Source organism: Canis lupus, chromosome 25 (assembly GCF_048164855.1).
Source record: "Canis lupus baileyi chromosome 25, mCanLup2.hap1, whole genome shotgun sequence".
NCBI classification, from domain to species: domain Eukaryota; kingdom Metazoa; phylum Chordata; class Mammalia; order Carnivora; family Canidae; genus Canis; species Canis lupus.
The window spans coordinates 39,273,170-39,294,567 of record NC_132862.1 but is presented as its reverse complement, the minus strand read 5'-3'; the positions used below and the strand labels follow the sequence as shown (position 1 = coordinate 39,294,567).

Sequence of the window (21,398 nt, the reverse complement as noted above, 5' to 3'; positions counted from 1 at the left end):
AACAACCTCTGGCCCAAAGACCATTCTGAGATTTGATATGATGATGCTATTACTGCTGTCCTCAGCAGAAGCATCACAAAAATGTAAATCTGTGGCTCTGGTTAAAACAAAAACAAAGAAACAAATGCACTTACAACAAGTGTGAGAATCAGGAGACATTAACAGAAAGTTAGTTATTCTGGTGTGTTAGTGTTTCATTTTCTCTGGGTAAGTACCCACTAGTGGAATAACTGGATTATATGGCAATTCTATTTTTAATTTTTTGAGTAACCTCCAATAGTCTTTTCCACCAGGTTGCCTTCCTGCCAACAGTACACAATGGTTCCTTTCTTCCTACGTCCTCTAAAAGATATATGCACTCCTATGTTTATTGCAGCATTATTTACAATAGCCAAGACATGGAAGCAGCCCAAGCGTCCATCCATAGATGAATGGATAAAGAAGAGGTGGTGTGTATATATACATACACAGACACACACAATGTACTATTACTCAGCCATAAAAAACAATGAAGTATTGCCATTTGCAACAACATGGATAGAGCTGAAGAGCAGACCTAATGCTAAGTGAAATAAGTCAGAGAAAGACAAATACCATGTGATTTTACTCATAAGTGGAATTTAAGAAACAAAAAATGAACAAAGAGAAAAGACACAAATGAAAAGAACAGACTCTTAACTATAAAGAGCACACTGGTGGTTGCCAAAGGAGAAGTGGGAAGGATGGGTGAAATAGGTGAAGAGGATTAAGAGAACACTTACCGTGATAAGCACTGAGAAATGTATATACAATTATTGAATCTCTATGTTGTACACCTGAAACTAATGTAACACTGTGTATTAATTACACTTTAGTGAAAAAAAAAATACAGCTCTTTGGGGAAAAGAAAAGTTATTCTGGGATGGTCCCAAACACACCAAGGAATTTCTTGAACAGGCCTATGCTCAAGAACTAAGACCTGATTGGACATTAGGATCAGTTAAGAAGGCAGTCACAGGAGCACTGGTGACAACCAGTTTTCGAGCACTTGGCTATGTGCTGAGTACTGTTCTAAACATTTTACAAGTACTACTGTTATCTCCATTTGGCAGAGGAGCAGAGATCTACACAGAAGTACTCACTCAAAATCACCCCAAAATTATTACCAAAAATAAATTGCTCCAAATTACCCAGGTAGTATGTGGCAGAGTTGAATTTCAAACTAAGGCAGTCCGGCTCCAGAATCTGAAGACTAACTCCGCTACCTGTCACCTAACTTCCTGGCCTTGCCCCAAAGATCAACAGCTACTTAGAGTGATTTTATCTGCCCAGCATGGTCAGAGCTGAGAGTCACCAAATTTAACAGACTACCTCCAAAGCAAGGAGTGGGACTGGGTGGGGACGAGGCTGTGTGATAAAGCAGGACTTGTACTTTTCACTCTATATCCTTGGTATTGTTTACATTTTAACAATAGTCTTGCATAACCTTTGAATTTACAAGCCCATTCAATAAGAAAAGATCCTTTCCCTCATCTCCCACTCCTGCAAAGGATCATGGATGCATCTCCCTGGCTAGGAGGTGAGAAAACAAGGCACTCTAAAGACCGGGGTTTGACTAAAGGCAGAGCAGGGAAGCAGGATTAGAATCCAAGAACTGGATCTCTGCCAGCCACCAGCAGCCCTCACATCCAGCCAGGTGCCTGCATACCTGGGGTGGGGGAGAGGGTGGGGATCTGCAGCCCCTCTCCAGAGCAGCACCTCTGTAGCACCAGATCAGGAGCCTCTCGAGGGAGCATCTCAAAGTCATGGATGAGGATGGGGGCATTGGGCCAGCCAATCTTCTCCAGCTCCTGCACATTGGCATGTGGACCCACCCCGATGGGCACCACCTGGATGTCTCCAGGCATCCGCTTGATCTCATCAGAAGCGGGGTTTCCTGTGACCATGTAGACCAGGTTAGGTACCTGCTCCCGGTCCCCCTGGCTGACCGAGAAGCTGTGTTCGGACAGGTATTGCAGGGCCAGTCCAGTGTTGGTCCTGTTGCCACCCCGGTATCGGATATCCCGCACCTGCTGTAGGACCTCGCCCTTGGACTGCGCCTCGCTGAAGGTGTACTCCACGGTCACCATGTACGAGTACTGCAGCACTGTGACGTGGATCCTGTCCTGGCCCACGTCCATCCGCTGAATCACCTCCTCCATGAACTCCCTGCTTTTGTTAAAGTTGGCCTCACCAATTTTGTCTGACCCTTCCAGGACAAACACCACATCCAGGACCATGGAGTTCCTTTTGGGTCCTGGAGATGAAACCCCCAACAGCTCCGAACCCACCGTGACCTGGGCCATTGGGGGGTGCTGAGTAGGGGCAGGTGCTTCGGGGGCAAGGTCACAGAGGTAGTTGATAATCTCATCCCTTCGCTGCTCCAACTCATCCACACCACTGAACACAAAGGCCTTGTTCTCAGGGGCCTGCTTCTCTATGAGGTGGATCTGCTTAAGGCTGGCGTGGGGCCCGATGCCCACAGGGATGACAATGACTTTCTTCTTCTTCAGGCCCTGCACATAGCGGACCAAATTCCGGGCCAGCCTTGAGGGCTCCTGGCTGGCCATCAGGAGCAGGGCAATGCGAGACGCTTCCGGGCGGTCGATCTTGCCAAAGATCTGGAACAGCGTGTACTTTAAGACCTCACTGGTGGAGGCCACCTCGCTGCCCGCGTACTTCACCTGGCTGGTGATGCGCCGCAGCTCTGAGGGTCGCTTCCGGTCCTTGAGCTCGATGTAGGCGTGGGAGCCGTCGTGGTACTCCACCACAGCCACGCGGATCCGCTTCTGGGAGATGTGCAGATGCTCCATCATACCCACCACAAAGACCTTCAGCACTTCAAACTCGTCCTCAGACAGCTTGGAGGAGCCATCCAGCAGGAAAACCAGGTCCAGAAGCCTGCTGCAGTGGAAGTCATGGAGGGGCGGCTCCGGCGTGTCCTCCACATACGAGGTGGTAGAGCCAATGGGGCCTTCTGTGGGGGGCACCACAAGACTTCCGGGTTCTCTGCAGGCCTGACAGGTGAAGTTGACACCATCACAATGACTGCAGTAGAGAGAGAAAACCAGAAATAGTTCAGAAAGAACCTCTGGGTGCATCTTGGCCTTATCTAGAACCATTCCACAGATTCCCATAGAACTGCCTGCCAGGTCTACCTAAACTGAGCTCTCATGGGTTACTTCCCACCCAAGGGACACATCATTTTTTAGCATATGTCCCCAGTTAGCACCCCTACTCATGCAGCAAAGGTCTCCCTTTATTCTAGAAGTCATAGTTCTAACCCATCGCAGCACCTGAGGAGAATCTCTCTTGCTTCTAAGCCCTCCACATAGCCTTTCAAAGTCAATGTCTTTTCAACCTACATCTCAGCAGCACACATATTTAATTATAATCCAAACTTTCTCCCAAGTGTCTCCAAAAATAAATATTGCTCTAAAATGTTGATGCTGACCAAGGCATTTGAATGTCCTATTGAAGATAAATGCTTTACCATATTTATTATACCAGAATTGAAGCTGAATACATTTTATATCATGTTTAATACATTGGGCCTTAAGGAAAGGAGAAAAAAAGTGGAGTGGAAACATTTTGTAAAGATGAACAAAGATTCAAAATCCCAATTTTATCCCAGAACAGAGTTGGAAACAGTATTCAGGAGGGTGCAAGATGTTAGGGCAAAAGACACTGGCTTGTTCATTCATTCCTCCAACAACCATGTGGTAAACACCTGTCTTCTGCCAGAGAGAGTCTAGGCCCTACACCCAACCCCAAGCACCCACCCCAAGTCTGTAGCAGAGCCCCTGCCCTCCTACAAATTCTGGCACTACCAGGCCAAGTTTCCAGTCCCTTCTTGTCACTCCACACCAGTGTCCTGGAAATGACAAAGTATGTCAGACCAGAGGTGAAATCAACTTGCCCTATGGTAGAGAGCCATAGAGCCTGGGACCTTCTCCTATTCGTATGCTCTGCCTTTGAAGCAACTTGCCTTCAGCACCCCCAGTAAAGCCAGGAAGCCATAGTGCCCTAAGGCCTGAGAAGTGTCCTCTGTGGCTTGCCTCCCAATCAACGTCCCCAGCCTCCCTTGGAGTTACTGTCCACAGCTATCTGAAGCCATGGTATATACCCTGGTAGCTGCCCCTCCCCATGTGCCAGCAGGGGGAGATTGGGAGAGGGCTCTAAGCTCTCATGCCTGTGTGGCTCAGAATCCCAAGCCAGTGTTGGATTCACCTCTCTTAATTCCTTACAGTCTCTGTTTCAACATAGGGTAGGCAGGCAGGATCTTACTGGGAAGTTAATTTCTACTTCCCCATAGTCCACACGATTTATTGCTTCAATCCTTGGTTAACAATGCGTGAGTGACATACTTTCTAGTTTCCTGTGTTTGCTAGAAAATTTACCCCAGGCAGTGTTCCCCTTGTTTGTACAGATGGTGGCGGTGGGATCTGATGCTGGCAGCTGTGGCCACAGCCCTTCCCCAGAAAATTTAAGTTCTCAAGTTCAAGTTCCCATAAGGCTTGATCAGTGTCAGGGTGTGGTGTTAAACACGTCAACGTCTGAATATATGTTCCTTATTTGGGAGCAGAGCTTCAGAAAGCTCAGAGCTCACCCTTAGGACTCCTTCTCACCTCCTCAAAGGTCACCTCCCCAAAGGCCAGCTCCCAGATGCAATCCAGGGGAGAGCCCAGGGATGCAGCGATGAGTGTCTTCCCTCCCAATTATGAAAGTCCTGTCCTGGGACCTCAGTTGCGGCCTCAAGGTGTCTATGTCACACTGAGGAGTCAGAGTTCTGAGCAAAAAGGAAATTTGACTTCCAGAGGTACCTGTCCTAGACTAGATGCCATCTCCAGGGACAGTAAGAGATCACCTCCTTCCTTAAGTGAGAAAAGGCTAAAAACCTTGACCTCAAAAAAAAAAAAAAAACCTGACCTCTTAAGAGGTGTTTTCTGAGGAAGCAATATAGTCTGTCCTTAAAGAGAAGAAAACTCTTCTCTGAAAGAGAAGAAATAAAACAAACCCAACACTCAACCTCTCAATTCACATAGCAAAGCTCTTCCCCAGATCTACACCTCTGAGCAGGACCCAGAGAAGATAGGATTTATCACTTTAAACACCAGGGGGCCTGTTTTACCAAATTTGGCAGTGCTCAGGGTCACTGGGGTTCAAGATGATTTTCTTTCCTGGGGCCAAGCGACGACCAGCCACCTCACACACAGGACAGTCTTCAGGGTCGATGCAGGTCTGCAAAAGCTCATCCAGGATTTTCCCTGCATGATAAATCCTCGTTAGGAAGCAAAACTCTCACCTTTGACACAAGGAAGGCTCGGTTTTAACTAACGGGACCTATCCCAGAATCTAGTCTGCCAGCCTCTCTCAAGGACCACCTCACCACTAAGGGAGCAATGTTCCTTCTTTGGGCTTGACTTATCCCTCAGCAAGACCGAGAGGGGGCTTTCCTTCACCCTACTTCACCACACCCGAGCCTCAGGACAGAGGAAATCTTATCTCCAGGGGTCTTTTCATGTTGCCCCAAGAATATATTTGATTACTCTCCATCTGTGCTATCCCACAGAGTAGCCAGTAACCACAGGTGACTAGTTAAATTTAAATGTGAACAGACACAAAACAAAATTGAAAATTCAATTCCTCAGACACGTGAACCACATTTCAGCAGAACGTTCCCATCCCTGTAGAAAGTTCTATCAGAAAGTGTTCCCAGTGATAAGCCCAAAATAGGCGAACACAAGCATCGTCCAGGAGCTCAACTTGACAAAATCACAGCTGGCCTGGCTTGGATGAAAGGGCACCTTGAAGCAGAGCCCAGGGTGGCAGAGATGGGAACAGAGCACCGCAGGGCAAGGCTGAAGTGGAGCACCAGAGGGAAGCACCCTTCCTGACACCCAGCCTAGCCCCCAGCCTGTCCTGCCCCAGGGGCAGGTGCCTTACCTGGAGGGCAGTGCGCATGGCAACCTTCAACACACTGTACAGGGCATGCCAGTGGCTCGGGGTGCTGGCACGTGATGGGACAGGCAGGGGCACAGCTGTTATAGCGCCACTCACACTCATACCCATTCTCGTGGAGATTCCGCTCCTCGCAATTCTGGGCTGTGTAGACAGAACACAACCAAGCTGTGCAACCCGAGAAGCCAGGACTGCACCAAAGTCCCCCCAAAGAGATGGTGGTGAGCCCCTTGGTGGTGATGGCCCTGGGGGAGGTGACGGTGATGGCAGGGAACTAAAGAGCTATGGGAATCACCAGTATTCGAGGCTGCCAGGGTTTTAAAGCACCTCACCAGGAACTGAATGGTTCTGAATCAGTTTTCCATATAAAAACAATCAGCTGGGGTGTCTGGGTGGCTCAGTTGGTTAAGCATCTGCCTTGAGACCAGTCGTGATCTCGGGGTCCTGGAATTGAGCCCTGCATCGGGCTCCCTGCTCAGTGGGGAGACTGCTTCTCCCTCTGCCCCTGCCCCCGCTCATGCTCTCTCGCTTGCTCTCTCTCTCTCTCAAATAAATAAATAAAACTTTTTAAAAATAAATAAATTGGGATGCCTGGGTAGGTCAGCGGTTGAGCATCTGCCTTTGGCTCAGGGCATGATCCCGGGATCCGGGATGGAGTCCCACATCGGGCTCCCTGCGAGGAGCCTGCTTCTCCCTCTGCCTGTGTCTCTGCCTCTCTCTGTGTCTCTCATGAATAAATAAATAAAATCTTTAAAAAATAAATTAATTTAATTAATTAACTAATTTTTAAAAAAACAATCATCTGCTCACAGCCAAGGAAGAAAGACTCCATAGAAAGGTATGCATTGCTCACTCACATTGGCAAATATAATAGTATCTAATTAAAGATACTGAATTTAATGAATATATTGACTTCCTTCTTCTCTTCATCACTGTTCTATCTTCTCCCTCTTCTGGAACTTCTCTACATATCAATGTCTTTAATCGCTGTCCCCTGTCCTTCCTCATTCATATCAATGTCCTAACTCCTTTCAGCTCTCGGCCATCCATCCCCACATAGAAGCTTTGCCTTCTTTCCCATGAAGGAATCCTCCTGCACTTCACTTTGAGGTCTTTAGGTCTAACTTCATGAAGGATGAGGGAGGGTGTCTGAGACCATGAGGGACATCAGGACTCACGACAGAATGTGGCTGTCCTCCAGGCTACCACCTTGCCATGCTGGGCACAGACATGGGCGTAAGCAGCAATGGTGTCACAGAAGCAGGTGCAGTCCCCAATGGACTCACAGGAGCAAGTGTCGTAGATGCAAATGTCCAGGAATGGCTCAGGGTCCACCTGCAAGGGAACCTCAGGGTGGCCTAGGCCTGGGCAGAACTTAGGAACTCTGGCTTTTGATCTGAGTGAAAATATTCTGGTGGTCAAAGTAGGGCAATGGGGGCCCCAGCATGGGAGGGGAAATGCTGGTCAGCAGCCCAAACAGGGAGTGGATACAAAGGCATAATTTCTAGGTTCTAATTTGGATTCCAATAAGAAAAGTTTAATAAAGGAGTGCCGCCGGCCTTTCACAGAAAGTAATGTGTCTTAGAATTTTCCAGAACCTTCTCTTTTATCCATCTTTCCACATACCTGCTCAGCCAGCCAGCCATCCCCATAACCCACTCCCAACCTCATGGGTGTTTCAATGTTTCTACATAAAGCAAACAGACATACATGCTGGTCACTTTCCTCCCTTGCCTCAATTCAGCAAAACAGAGGAGGAAAGGCATCAGGACTGCTCCTATTGCCTCACTGAAGGGCTGTGGGGCTATTCCACTGGCCAGCCTGGCCAGCCTGGGCCCTGCCCCTCAAGCTGACCCACCCACCACCCACATTCAACTATAGTAACCACTGCCCACCTTCCCCACCCTGACACATGCTGCTGCCCCCACTGGCCATTTCCAAGGTGGTTGTGGTAGGAATGAATCCAGACGTTAGGCAGATCATTGTTCCCAAGACATTCCAACAATCCTGATTTCCCTGGCTGCCTTGCTATCTGCATTCCTCCAACTCAGATGCCCAGGGTTTCCACCAAACCAGGCAATCCTGTGTAGTCTTCTGGACTAACCTCAGGGATTAAAAGTCATTGCATGGAGAGAAGGAGCCCTGAGGTACAGGAATTCATCCAGTCTCTTCCACATGTGGTGCTACAGAGCAGCGCATGTGTGTAGGTGGCTGGGTGCATGTACGTATAGAAATATATACATGTTGCCACACACACCCATACGTGTAGATATATTCATACAGAGACAGACAGAAAATGAATTGAACGTTGGGGAACTTTCTGTCACCATTTGAGATAAAGACCCAAAAAGAAGTCCCACAATGAGGATTCAAAATCCCTATAGAGTATAGGCTGAAAAAGAGTATCTGTCAGACAAGAACCTGGAGTTGAAGGGTTTTGTGAGAGCAGAGGGTGCTCAGGTCAGCATGCGGCAGTAACTGGAAGATGAGATCCCTGGCTCTGGTGTGGGAGGTGAGATAATCTGCGGGGGAAAGAGCCCTAACACTGAGGCCCAAAGAGAAGTGCTGGCAGATGGCCAGAAGAGCTACACCTTGCATAGAAGAAAAAATGATTCACCAGGCACTGCTCTCCTCATACCCTGTCCATTATGCTTTCTGTTTCCCAGCCCGAAGCCAAGGAAGGGAGTAAAGGGGTGACTTGATATAGATTCTTTCCCAGCCTCCAAGGTAGTATCCATTGGGCCAGCCCTTAGCACCCTTCTGCCCCGTCTGCCCCACAGCCCTCACCAGCCTGTTGCAGTCCTGGAAAATATCACTGGTGAGGATCCTGCAGGAGGAATCCACCATCGTCTGCTTCATGATGTTGTTGTGGCAGACGGCAGGAGAGGAGTCCAGTGGTACCTGGGGAACAGAGCAAGAGGACACAGAAGGACCCCCCGACCAGTCAACCCAGAAGAATCCAAGAGACCCTCCTCGAGAGCCCTGCCACCACTGCAGTTCATACCACCTGACATCCCACACCGCACCCCACCCCTCCAGCCCCCATGAGACTGGTAGGGATGTTCCAGGAAGCAGACCTCCTGCTGGTTTGGGCTACATGGAGACCCCAGACATACTTTCTTGGTGTCGGCACACTGCGGGTTCACTTTCCAGGAATTCCCAAAGTCCACAGGGTCTTCTTCTATTTGGAGGCTGCTGCTGGTGAAATCATTGTTCTGGATGCCATCAAAATTCCCACACAGGCCACACACCTGCTCCTGACAGACAAGATGAGATCATGAGCATTGTAAACCTAGGGCCAAACTCTCTGATTCAGGGAAAGGAAGGTTCTGGGCGGCCGAGGATGCAGGCTCGTCAGAGGAAGGGGAGGCCAGGAAAGGGATGAAGATGGAGACCCAGAAACAGACCAGGGTCCCTGCCAAATTTTCTCCCAGGCTTCCTCACACATCCATCTTAAAGTTAAACAGAGGGCACTCACAAAGACAGGCAACCTGCCCATGTCCCACAATCCACCAAGGGCAGAGGTGGCAATCAGGCAGCCTTGGCCCTAGTAGCTCCAGGGCTCTATCTACCCAGTGACAAGCTGAGCAGAGAGAGGAGCTGCTTCAACATGACATCAGTAAGACTGTACAGGTCCAAAGAGAGAATGTTCTGATCCTACTTTACTGTGGACAGGCAAGCCCATTATCTGAACAAATGCAGCCTGTCCAGAACAGGCTGGCCAGCATTCTGCTGGATACTGAATGCCACCAAAGTTGACATAATATCCTATTTGTCCCTGTGTTCACTTACCACACATTCAACAAGCACTCATGTGCAGCTACAGGTCCTGAACACTGGCCTCCTTGCTCAAATACTCCAAACACCATCCACCAGAGGGCCTTTGCACATGCTCTGCCACCTGCCTAAATTCTCTTGTCTGGATATTTACATGCCTCCCTCTCTCCCTTCCCTGAAGACTCTGTTCATGCCCACTTTCCCGATGTGAGATTCATCGGACCAACCAATCTAAAATAACAGCCCCACTAGAATATGATCTCCACAGGGTTGCGGTGGGCAACACCACAGCTCCCCCAAAGATGTCCATGCCTTGATCCACACATGGCAAAAGGAACTGTTTGCAGGGTTGGGAGTGGGCCCCTGCCACCATCCTTCCTACATGCAGCTACTTTCAGGAAACCACCAAAGCTGACTCCATGCCTTGAATCCATAGTCTTATTTGTGTGGAGAGGGAGACCAGACTGGGACCACTCACTTTCCTCTGCAACTGTGGGCACAAGGGCAGTGGGCTGTTTCTCAGGGAGCTGAAGAAGGTGGAAACAGCAAGTCACAGGCAAGATGAAGAGGAGACAGAGAAAACCACTTACCTGGTATGTCCGCTTCAGGGTCACAGAGATGCTCAGGCGGTGGTCCCAGACCACAGAGAGTGCCTTGCCCAGCAGCAGAATGACGTACTGACCAGACTCTACCACCTCAAAGTGAGTCTCATCCTTCATGGGTTTCTTCACATTCACCTGAAGGATGACAAAGCACAAGAAGAGGGAGAGTGCAGGGCAGGCATGCGTGATCAGCTCCTCCCTCTACCCCAAACCCCTGCCTGCCGCCACAGCCTTCCGGAACCACAGGTTATTTGCTTCCCCTGGTCAGAGCATGTCCCTTCGGGGCCAGGACCCTGTCTGGACATTTCTGGGTCCATCTTGCCTATCACTGGCCAAGAATCCTATGAGTAAGGGATGACCGCAGAGATGGCAGCAAAATCATAATTGTGAGATTCGAAGTACAGTGAGGCCAACTAGCCGAAGATAGCCATCACCTTACAAAAAGGATTTTTTGATACTTAATCATTAAATGCATGTGGTCCCCTAAATAATTTTAACATGAATACGATTTAAAGCCTACAACCTCTAGGCAATTCATTTAAAATCTGTTTATATAAATGAGTACTCTTCCCTTTCCTTCCCCCATCCCCTGCTCTCCAGAGTCCCTGTCATCAGGCGTCACAACTGACAGAACAGGAAGACTGAGGAACTTGGCCCTGGTGGCAGGAATCACGGATTTCAATTTCTAGAAAGACTCTGACCTGAGCCCTTGAATTGTCACCAGCACCTAACACTCGGAGCCCCCTTCTGCATGTTTGGCTGACTAATTTGTAAAATTGAAGTTGCTAAGAGCCTGTCATCCCCTCATAAAGATTCTCTCCTTAGTGACATACCACATGCAGAGCCAATCATAAGTGCACACCTCCTATTCGACATCACTACTGTCATCTGTCCTTTGAAATAGAGTTGACACTGCTGACTGACAGTCAATAATGGGGAATTCGCCCCATTATTCGCCTCATGCGGGCTGAGACCATGAAACAAAATGAAGATACCAGAACAGGTTTGAGCCCAGACCCTGGTCTCCCTAGTACAAGATGCTCAGACCAGCAGAAGCGAAACTATGGTGTCCAGACTATGTGATCCTCCAGATGCAGATTCTGGGGTCCCAGCCAGACCTGTGAGTCAGAATCCCAAGGTGGACCCCAGGATCAGAATCTTTTTTTTTCCAGGATCAGAATCTTAAACAAGAGGCTAAGTGGTTCTCCTGTACCCTTCTGAGAACACTTCATAAACTCTTAGCATATAAGGACTAAATCTGTTTACTTTTCTTTTGAGCTCTTTTAAAAAGATTTTATCTGAAAAGAAAAACATAGAGTAAAAATCTCCCAAAACACCCTTACTTCCCAAAATAAATGTTTTTGTGTTACATATAATGTATATGTATGTATTTGTGTATATATTATATATGTATATATGTGTGTGTATAGATGATGGATATGTGTATATGTATATTTATTACATGTATATAACACATGTACATATGTATATATGTATACGTGTACATATATATTTGTATATGATAGATAAGTATACATGTATATATGATATATGTGTGTACATATGTTTATATTATGTGTATATGTATGTGGTGTATGATATATACATGCTTTTATCTATTATATATGTTGTACACATACATATGGATATATGTATATCTGGTATATATCTGTATATTACATGTATATGTGATATATGCACATGCATGTATAAACGTGTGTATATGTCTATATTATATGTGTATGTGTATATAGAGAGATATATTATGCTGTGGTACATACACATATATGTATGTATGATACGTGTGTATCATATATGTACATGTGTGCTGATGTGTGCATATATGTATATTTATATACGTATTGGATATAGATATAGATATAGATATAGATATATGAAAGGGAAGGGCCTCCTGCCCTCCAATCCCCACTCCACCCTCCAGAGGTAAGCACTACGCTTTTACAGATAGTTACACACTTTTCTCCACATACCTCTCTGCACTTTATTTCACTAAAATGGGAATCCATCATCCATAGCCATCTGCAACTTGTTCTTCTCATAGAACATGTCAAGGTCAGATGATACAGCTGTACCTCATGCTCTTTAATGGCTGTACAATATTCCATCACACAAGTTCTAAACAACACTCAATGCCTGCTCTTAATCAGCTGACAGAAGAACAAAGGAGGTATGAGGGTGGAGGGAATAAGGCTGGCACTCACCTCCCCATCAAACAGTTCAATCTCTCCTCCTTCCACCAGGATGGTGACCCGCTTCTTGCATTTCACTGAGGGGTAGCTGCACCCCTCGTTCCCCACCAGGATCCGGAAGGTCCCAGGGTTACTGCCACAGTAATCCTGCGGAAAGGGGGTGCCAGGAGAGAAATATTATCCCTGCTACCTCTCCCCAGATCAGAAGATAAACATCTCATCATCTCAGACCATTGAAGGATATGCGTTAAAGGATGTTACCATGTCCAGGCACATGTGTATACATGTGCATGTGTCTGTGTGAGACAGAGAGAATGAAATTGAGAGAGAAAGAGAATGAGATGAGGGTGGGGGGAGAAAGGACAGGTGTGTCATCTTCAGCCATTACATATGAACCATTGTCAGTGAGCACGAGGTAGAGAAGGAGGGAGAGAGGCAAAAGGGGAAAGGCCTGTGGTATGCTTTGCTAAACACAGCAGCCTAAAGACCCCCACCCAGACCTGTTAGTGCTCAGTCTTACCCAGCTAAGGACAGTCTGACCACATGGCACTCTGTGGCTCTCAATTCTGGTTGAATCCTTCTGGACTGCTGGCCCAGAAATATAACCAGAAGTCATTCAACACAGCTCTATGGGTGCTGAGCTGTTTGGGAATAGAGGATGAGGGAGTTCTGGTCCGTCTTGGTCAATTGCATGGAAAATTAAGGTAAAGGGGACACATTTCTAGCAAATATCTCTCCATGGTGGCTATCGCTGTGGTATGATAGGAGAAAAAAAAGACACTCAAAAAAAAAAGTGTGAGCCTTGGCTCTGCCATTTATTGGCTACATTGAGGAAGTCACTGACACCCCCCCACACACACACACACATACACACATATAATCTGCCCCTCTAAAAGACAGGATCAGCCAACTTAGTGGGATTTAGAGGTTAAATGGGTCTGTGTTGAGTTAATGGGATTGTGAAGGATAAATGAGGGAACAAAGGTATAGGAGCTTTATAAATGGTTCTTGTCATCAACTGAGATTTGGCTAAAAAAGATTCAAATCTTGATAATATCTCCTAAAGGAAGAAGGGAGAAAGGGGAGGATCCAGGGAAAAGTATCAGTAGGGGACAACAGGACTGGCTGTGAAGGAAAACGAGCAACCACAAAGAAGCACAATTTGAAAGGGACTCTAAAACTGGCCCACTTGGGAAAGCGTTGGCTGGGCAGGGGGAAAGCTGGAGAGCAGCAGATCTGACCAGCTCCTTTTCATTGCACTAAATCAGTCTAGTCATGTTTTCTGGGTGCTCACATTTAAAATTGGCTGGAAGATTGGGCCCCAGGACTGGTGTCACCTCATCTTTTGCTACCAAGATTGGGAGGCAGATAATCAAAAGACGGGCTGCCACACATAATACGTAGGAAAGCTCTAAAAGGGGGTACACACCACGTTCATAAGTGTCAGTAAAACCATGTCATGATGTGCATGACTTGTCTGTCTCCCCAGAATGCTGCATGCCTCTCTGGGGCCACACTGGGATATGGGAGATAGAGGCTTGGTTAGTGCCGATGCTCACTCCCAGCATGCTCTGTGCACAGCTGTTCAGTGCTGTCACTGATCCTGCCCCACTCCCAGCATGCTCTGCATACATGCATGCTCAGACACTCTCACTGCCTGACTCATGGAGCCCCTCAGCTCTGTCTCTGGGGCTGAGGCTTCTATGGGTTTGCGGTCCTCCCTTCAGACCATGCCAAGCCCCTGCCCCTCCTCCCAAGAATGGAGACAGAGAGACCACATTTGTTTTAAAGCTTCACAGAGTCAAGTTGTCTCACCCCCATAAGAAAAGCACTCATACCTCCTTGCTTACTCACTTTGGTGTCAACGAGCAAGAAAAGTTTACAGGAATCCACACAGTGGGGAGAGGAAGGCAGAGGGACTGGGGTCCTCACTCACCGGTTAGGATTTCCTGGGCAGTATGACTCCTCCCCCGCCCCGCCTTCTGAATTGTACTAGGTTAGGAATGGAAATGGTGGACGACAGGATCATAGGGCAGGAAGCCAACTCCAGGGACTATTCCCAGTGTCCCTTCGTCCTGGGCCACACACCAGGGCACTAGCAGGGAGGGTGAGGGGGCTCAGTCCAGTCCAGCCCTGGCTCCCCTCCCCACTGTGCATCCTGACTGATGCTGTGTCTGCCAAAAGCAACCAGTGTGTTTATCTAAGTCCATGTCAGTGCTAACTTGGGCTGATGATAGCCGGGCCCCTACACACGGCCCGGTCAACAAATGAGCTTCCACCCTGTAAGTCTCCATGTCAGCTGAAGGAAGACAGACCATCGCTCTGAGTTTCAGGCACCTCTTTTAGGAGCTGGAAAATTGCTCCAGTAGAAATGAGCTCCAGAGCTGTTTCTACAGAAGGAATAGTAGAATCTGACCCAGAAACCCCCAAAGGGCAGTCAGCACCTCCCAGTCCCACGGAGAGACAAACAGCACCCCCACCCTCCATCCCTCTCACCTGCACCAGAACATACTGGCACTCCCCAGGGAACAGGTACTTGAGCCCGTCGAAGGTGAGGTAGTGCGCCATGCCGATGGCAGAGCAAGTGGCATCACACACATGGTCTGTGCAGTTCCACTTCCGGTCCCGACAGACACTAGGAACAGTAATGGCCAGGATGGCCAGATGGGTAACATGAGGTGAGGGCTCTTCTGGGCATGGGGGAACGAGAGACAATGAAGGAATGCAGACCACTCTGGGGTGCCACCAGAGTGGCACCCTTCAGGAAGCCTCTAGAAGTGTAGGATGCCACCGCCTATAGGGTGTGGACGGCGGGGGGGGGGGCAGTTTGCAGTCATAAACTGTCACATTTTTAGAGCATAGGGTGAAGAAGGAGAGAGGGAAGCCACACTGCTCTCCTGTTCCAAGGGGGGAAGGGAGGCAATGAAGCAAACAGGTCACCCAAGGGGATCGGGCAGCCAGGAGAAGAGGTCCAGATCCTCTGAAGACCACCCATTATGGATTTGCTAAAGTTCAGCCTCCCTGGAAATTGCCTGAGTGGCCATGGGGTCTCTACAGAACAGAGACACTGAGGCTGAGAGCCTTCTAAGGTTAATGGGGAGAACAAGACACAACACCAGCAAAGTTCTGAGCTGGAAAAATAGTGATTAACCAGCAACTTCTGCCAGGAGAGATTTTGTGTGTACACAGCTATGTTTATTTTTTTTTCACAGCTATGTTTAAATCTACAGTGATCTGCCCACTACCACAGCACCCCACCCCACCCCCACCAGTCTGTAACCAGAGCTGACATCAGGAAGCCCACTCTGTGCGTCAGAAGTGGTAAGCTCAGACCTCAGGCCTGAGAGACAGCGAAGCCCCTTCCAGTTCCCAGCCCTTCCTGCCTCTGTCCACGTGCGCCTCTCCCTAAAGCTGTGCGCAACCCAGAAGTCACAGCATGGTGCGTGAGCAGAGCAAAAGGCCAATGAAGAGTAGCCACGGAGAAGGAAGGAGAAAACCAACCACCTGCAGAAGGTCCTTTTCAAACCATGCTGTGACAAGCACACTTGCAGTATGCTTAGGGGGCAGCAGAAGGCCAGAGAGGGACCCTTCAAAGCCTGTGCCTCTTGGCAGCTTGGCCGCATGTGTATTGATCAATACGGGCCAAGGTCCTTCTTGGAAACACTACTCTCCGGGAGAGTGTCTATGCAGGGTGAGCACAGGTGAGGACAAAGATTCTCCCCACTTTACAGATAGAGAAACAGAGGCACAGAGAAAAGGAAAGAATAACCACATTCCCACAGGGTGCTGGAGGCAAGTGTCAGAGGTCCTGTGGCCATGTTGGCCCCCGCATCCCCACTCCGGCTCACTCCACCCCAACGGCTCGGTCCCCAGGAAAGCCTCTCTCAGGCCTCACCAAGTGTTGCAGTCAATTTTCACGGTTTCTCCTGGGGCGTACTCTTGGCCTTGGTGGAAGCAGGGACATCTTTCCAGCGCCACACACCTGTTTTCATGCCGGACCTAAAGGAAAGGAATCCAAATGTCCTGGGGGCCACAGTGAGTGATCTGAAGCCCTGCTGGGAAGACAGCAGGTCATGATCCCAGGATCCGGGGATCAAGTTCCACATCAGGCTCCTCCCCACACAGAGCCTGCTTCTCTCTCTGCCTATGTCTCTGCCTCTCTCTGTGCATCTCTCATGAATAAATAAAATATTTTTTTAAATGCTGTGAGAAATACTGACCCTGTTTACAACAGGGAAAAACTGTATATACATATGGTCCCAATTATAGAACTATATATGTATCAAAACTATATACATATATATACATATATATACATATATGTCAAAAAAAGACTAGAAGGAAATACAGAAGTTCCAACCAACTGGAAGGGTGAAATAGAAGAAAAAGAGAATGTTAGTTTCTTCTTTGGTTTTTAAAATTGTTTTCCAAATGCTCATCAATGAGCATGTGTTGTTTACAATAAAAAAGATGGACAATATATTTTGTAAAATTTAAGTGCATTTAGTACAGTGGAGGTGAAGGTCGCATACTGGCCATAGGTAGGGATAGACCAAAGGGGAGTCTGGGGCATAGTCAAGCCCCACAAGCCCACTCCTCACCCCATCCCCTGAGATTCTGACACCCCCTCCACTGGGGTATGCTCTGCTTCCCTGCCCTCCACCCACGAAGGACGTGAGCATGTCACATTCCTCAGGTCTGTAGGGGCCAGGGGAAAAAAGAACTAAGACCCACCGGCCCTAGTAGGCTCAGCAAGAGCTATCCAAACCCACTCTGACCCTAGCATGTAAATATGCTTCTGTCCCAACTTCAGAAGGCAGCCCTGGACGTCCGCTCTGGGGATGGCCTAATGGTGGTCATCTAAAAGAGCTCTGGGTCACCTTCACGTGAACAGACCTTGGTTCCAGAGCTATCCAAGGAGTGAGAAGCTCCTGGTCTGTATGTCAGGATCTGTGTGCTCCAGTCACTCCCCAGACAAGTGTGAGTTCCCAGGGCTTGGAACTGGATAGAGCCCTGGGAACAGGGCAGGGACCATAGGCAAAAGTCGTGTGTGTGTGTGTGTGTGTGTGTGTGTGTGTGTGTGTGTGTTGGAAGGGGATGGGAAGAATAACCTCCGCTATGGTAACCACCACCTTCAGTCAACCCTAAGTCCTCAACTCCTAAGTGAAGGGGGAGGGTAGGAGACAGAATGAGGAAGAGGGGCAGGTCAGCCGGGCCCTGTTCTTCTAAGAAGGACCCAGTAGGGAAGATGGCAGCTTGGGAGGAACAGGGAGGGGGCGGCGAAGGTCTCCCTACCACAGCCTTCAGCAGCTGTTACAACTGGGGTTCATTTCCACATATCCACCCCCCATGCCAAGCTTCATCAGCTCTGACATGAGTCTGAGGCCTGCCACCTAGTGGCTAAGTAGTAAGAATGATGGATGCATCCGCTGGGGAAGCTTGTGCTCTCCAATGCCCACACCTCCAGCTGATGGAGACCAGGCTAGAAGTCTCCTTACTGGAAACATTATGTGAGACAAAAGTGATGCATGGGGATGGATTCCAGGAAACAGAGCCTTGCTAACCTCACCTCTCCTTAGCAGAACATGCACCACCCCTTCCCCTCCGGGCAGCCTGGTTGGAGGCTCCCACACCTCCTGGTCTGCACGCTGGATGTTTTTATACCTCTCTTTAGGATATTCAGCCTATTGACAAAAAGTCCTGCACACCCATAGCTCACATAGCCCTTCTCCTGGCCCAGAGGTGCGTCCCAGCTCTCCTCCAATGGACATAAATTTAAATCCCAGCATGATCGTGAGATAATGCCACCACTGCCACAGCTGCCACTTGCTATTTCTGCGCTCTCACTGATAAACTATATGGCTCCTCTCTGCCCTGACTTACTGATGGATTACAGTATTAAATTAGGACCTTGGTTCTGGATGAGGACTGCTATAAAGACAGGAGGGGTGTAGAGTTAAATCCATAAGCCAGAACTGGAGAGGGGACAAAGCATAACCTTTAAATGAAAAAAGAAGGTTTCCAGGCCATACCTTATTACCAGCTCTGACTTGGGAGAGAAGATCAAATAACACCAGCCCAGCCAAAAACACCCAGAGAGTCCTCAAGCATTAAAAAAAATCCCTGGAGATAAAAAGGATAAAGGTACAACACAGGGCATGAACAGGATCTAGATGAAGACTGGTCAGACACATAGGGTAAGCCAGGATAGCAGTCCCTACCTGGAGTTTGTGGAAAATCACTTAAACATCATGTTTAAAATGAAGAGAACCATCTCTGCCTAATGTTTGTCCCTTTGAGACATGAGAAGGATAAGATAAAGTTGATGAATGCCTTTCTAAGACTTCAGAAGAAAACAGGCAGAAAGCATTGTCACTATTCATCAACTAGGGACATCTTGAGTTCATGTCAAGAACATGGTACTAGGTCTTGGGGCAGCCCCAAGAAAAATTATGAAACAGAAAAAAAATTTACTTTGTTACTCTTCTCTGAAAAGGCCCCATCCTCCCCCACCGCCCCCATACACGAACACCATACTGCCCCATTCTCCAAAATCTTTTTTGCCTTCCAACTATCATGTGTTCTCTCTACCCATCAATACTTCCAGCTCAATACAGCTGATTTCAACTAGATGTTTGCTAAGGTAGAAAGACACTGATTAAATAACTCATACTAAGCTGTGAATGACTTGCTATGAGGATTTATAAGGCTGTAGTCTTCTCTAAAACTCCTGCTTGTTAACCAAAATGAATTTGTGCTCATTATATGTCAGTAAGCCTGAGTAGGTGACAAATATTTATTATACTTTTGAGACAGAATGGCTTTTTGGGCCTTTTAAAATTACATCTCTTGGGATTTACAGTGCCCACATGGGAGGCCCACCCTGGATGGGCCCTGGAGCCCCGAACTCTACATTTCAAAAAGCAGTGCCAGAGTCTTTTTAGTCTTCATACTGGGCCAGTGAGAAAACTAGGCATCAAAGTACCAGAGAAAGGAACAGGTTTCCCAGTTGCCAAAGGCTTCCTAATAGTAACAGAACTGGATACCAGCTAGGAAAGTGTCACTACAAGATTTCAGAGGGTAAGTGAGCATCTCCCAGACAGGGGTACCACATTTTCCAAGACCACCTCAAGGAAGGGAGGGAGGCAAATAGGGATGAAGGAGCCCAGTCTGGGACTCAGGAAACCAGGGTTTCCACTATATCACTATGTAGCCTTGAGTGGTTCTGGTTCCTATCTTTCCTCAGACTCTTGTGTGAATAGAAGGGGTTGAAATCATGAGCCTTGGGGCACCAGGGTGGCTCAGTGGTTGAGCGTCTGCCTTTGGCTCAGTTCGTGATCCCAGGGTCCTGGGATCAAGTCCCACATCAGGCTCCCCGGAGAGAGCCTGCTTTTCCCTCTGCCTATGTCTCTGCCTCTCCTGAATAAATAAGTAAAATCTTTTAAAAAGAGAGAGAGAAATCATGAGTCTTTAGGGCTCTTACTCCACCACTGGATGATGCTCCTTCAGAATTAACACGGTGGCTGGATGAGCAAGCTGGGCAGTGGGTTGTGCTTTGCTGTCACCTTGTGGTGAAAGTGGGTAATATTCCAACAAAGGCAAATCCACTCCAGAATTTTTGTATTGAAGAAAAAGTCGGAAATTTTTCCGAAGCAACTCCCTTATTTTATTGGTCTCCTGGGCCTCTGAATGTGGACACTGAGGTCTTAAAATTGCTCCCAGCATGTGCTAATTTCCTATAGCATCTCTCCTTTCACAATATGATTCATGGTTTTCCTCCACAAGCTTCTAACAGCAGTCATCAAAGTACCACTTACTAAGCAACTCCCATGACCCTGCCACTGTCATCTCCCGTCCTCCCAACCACCCTTCTAACCCAGTTTTACAGATCAGAAAAGTCAGAGTCAAAGATTTTAAGCAACTTGCCACTCTGTTAAGTAAATGTCAGGAGCCAGGAGTCATACCTGAAAGGATGGGACTCCAACTCAATGCCTTTTCCATGCAGCTTCTTTTCCTGATAAACCAACCATTTATCAGGGCATCAACCCCTTATCAAACGCATTCCCCTACTGTGTTTCATGCAAGGAGACCTTTGCACCAGTGGTAGGAGCAGATGACGTGGCCAGAAAACCCCAGCTCTAAGCAGGTGCCAAGCCTAGCATAAACTGCAGAGAGGGGGGTACTCCCAATCTATTCCCAATGCTTTCAGGCAGATGCTGCTGTTGGCCTTGCAGTGGATGCCCAGAGATGCCTTGTACGGAGAGAGGCAATCCTCAACCAAGAGCAGCGCTGCTCAAAGCGTGGTCCACTACACCAGTGCCGATCTGTGATGATGTGAGGACACAAATGGAATAAGGCCTGGGAAAATCATACGGCAATTCGCCTGAGTCATACATCACATCTGTTAAATCTAATAAAAATAGGGCGGAGGTGAGCTCATATTTTGTATGTCTTTGCTTTTTTATTTCTTTTTTCTGATCATTCATTTCTATTGTATTTATAAAAGCTTTGGCTAAGACAGATTGAAATTTTAAGAAAACAGGCCCTGCACAGATCTCTCCTGGGGACCAGAGGAGAAGGAGGAGGTCAGCAGAGTCTCTGAGACTGAGCTTCGATTACTGATGAAAAGAATCAAAGCTATCCCTAAGATACTGTAAGCACTTTCACCTACAACCCCTTTGGGCCCACAGCCAACGCTGCAGGAATTATGAACAGGAATTATCCACCCATGACACAGATAAGGCAATCAAGGCTCAGAGAAAGAAGGAACGCTCACCCAAGGGCAAGTGAAGCCTGAACAGAGAGTGTGGCCCTGCCCTGTTCCTACTCA

At 48.0% G+C, this 21,398-nt stretch overlaps 1 protein-coding gene across 3 annotated transcripts in view; it reads right to left on the bottom strand.

Annotated features, from left to right (window-relative positions):
* The window catches only part of VWF (von Willebrand factor), a 137,892-nt gene that overhangs the window by 46,751 nt on the left and 69,743 nt on the right, over positions 1–21,398 (bottom strand). For all 3 annotated transcript variants that reach the window (XR_012017789.1, XM_072799265.1, XM_072799264.1), the window contains exons 19-28: positions 16,464–16,567; positions 15,065–15,203; positions 12,581–12,715; positions 10,347–10,493; positions 9,096–9,236; positions 8,767–8,880; positions 7,158–7,314; positions 5,965–6,123; positions 5,150–5,285; positions 1,688–3,066 (exon numbers count right to left, since the gene is read on the bottom strand). Coding sequence is in view for 2 of the 3 variants with exons in the window: in XM_072799265.1 (XP_072655366.1) it covers positions 1,688–3,066; positions 5,150–5,285; positions 5,965–6,123; positions 7,158–7,314; positions 8,767–8,880; positions 9,096–9,236; positions 10,347–10,493; positions 12,581–12,715; positions 15,065–15,203; positions 16,464–16,567 (2,611 nt within the window). In the remaining variant the exon portion in view is untranslated. The remainder of the gene's footprint in view (positions 1–1,687; positions 3,067–5,149; positions 5,286–5,964; positions 6,124–7,157; positions 7,315–8,766; positions 8,881–9,095; positions 9,237–10,346; positions 10,494–12,580; positions 12,716–15,064; positions 15,204–16,463; positions 16,568–21,398) is intronic.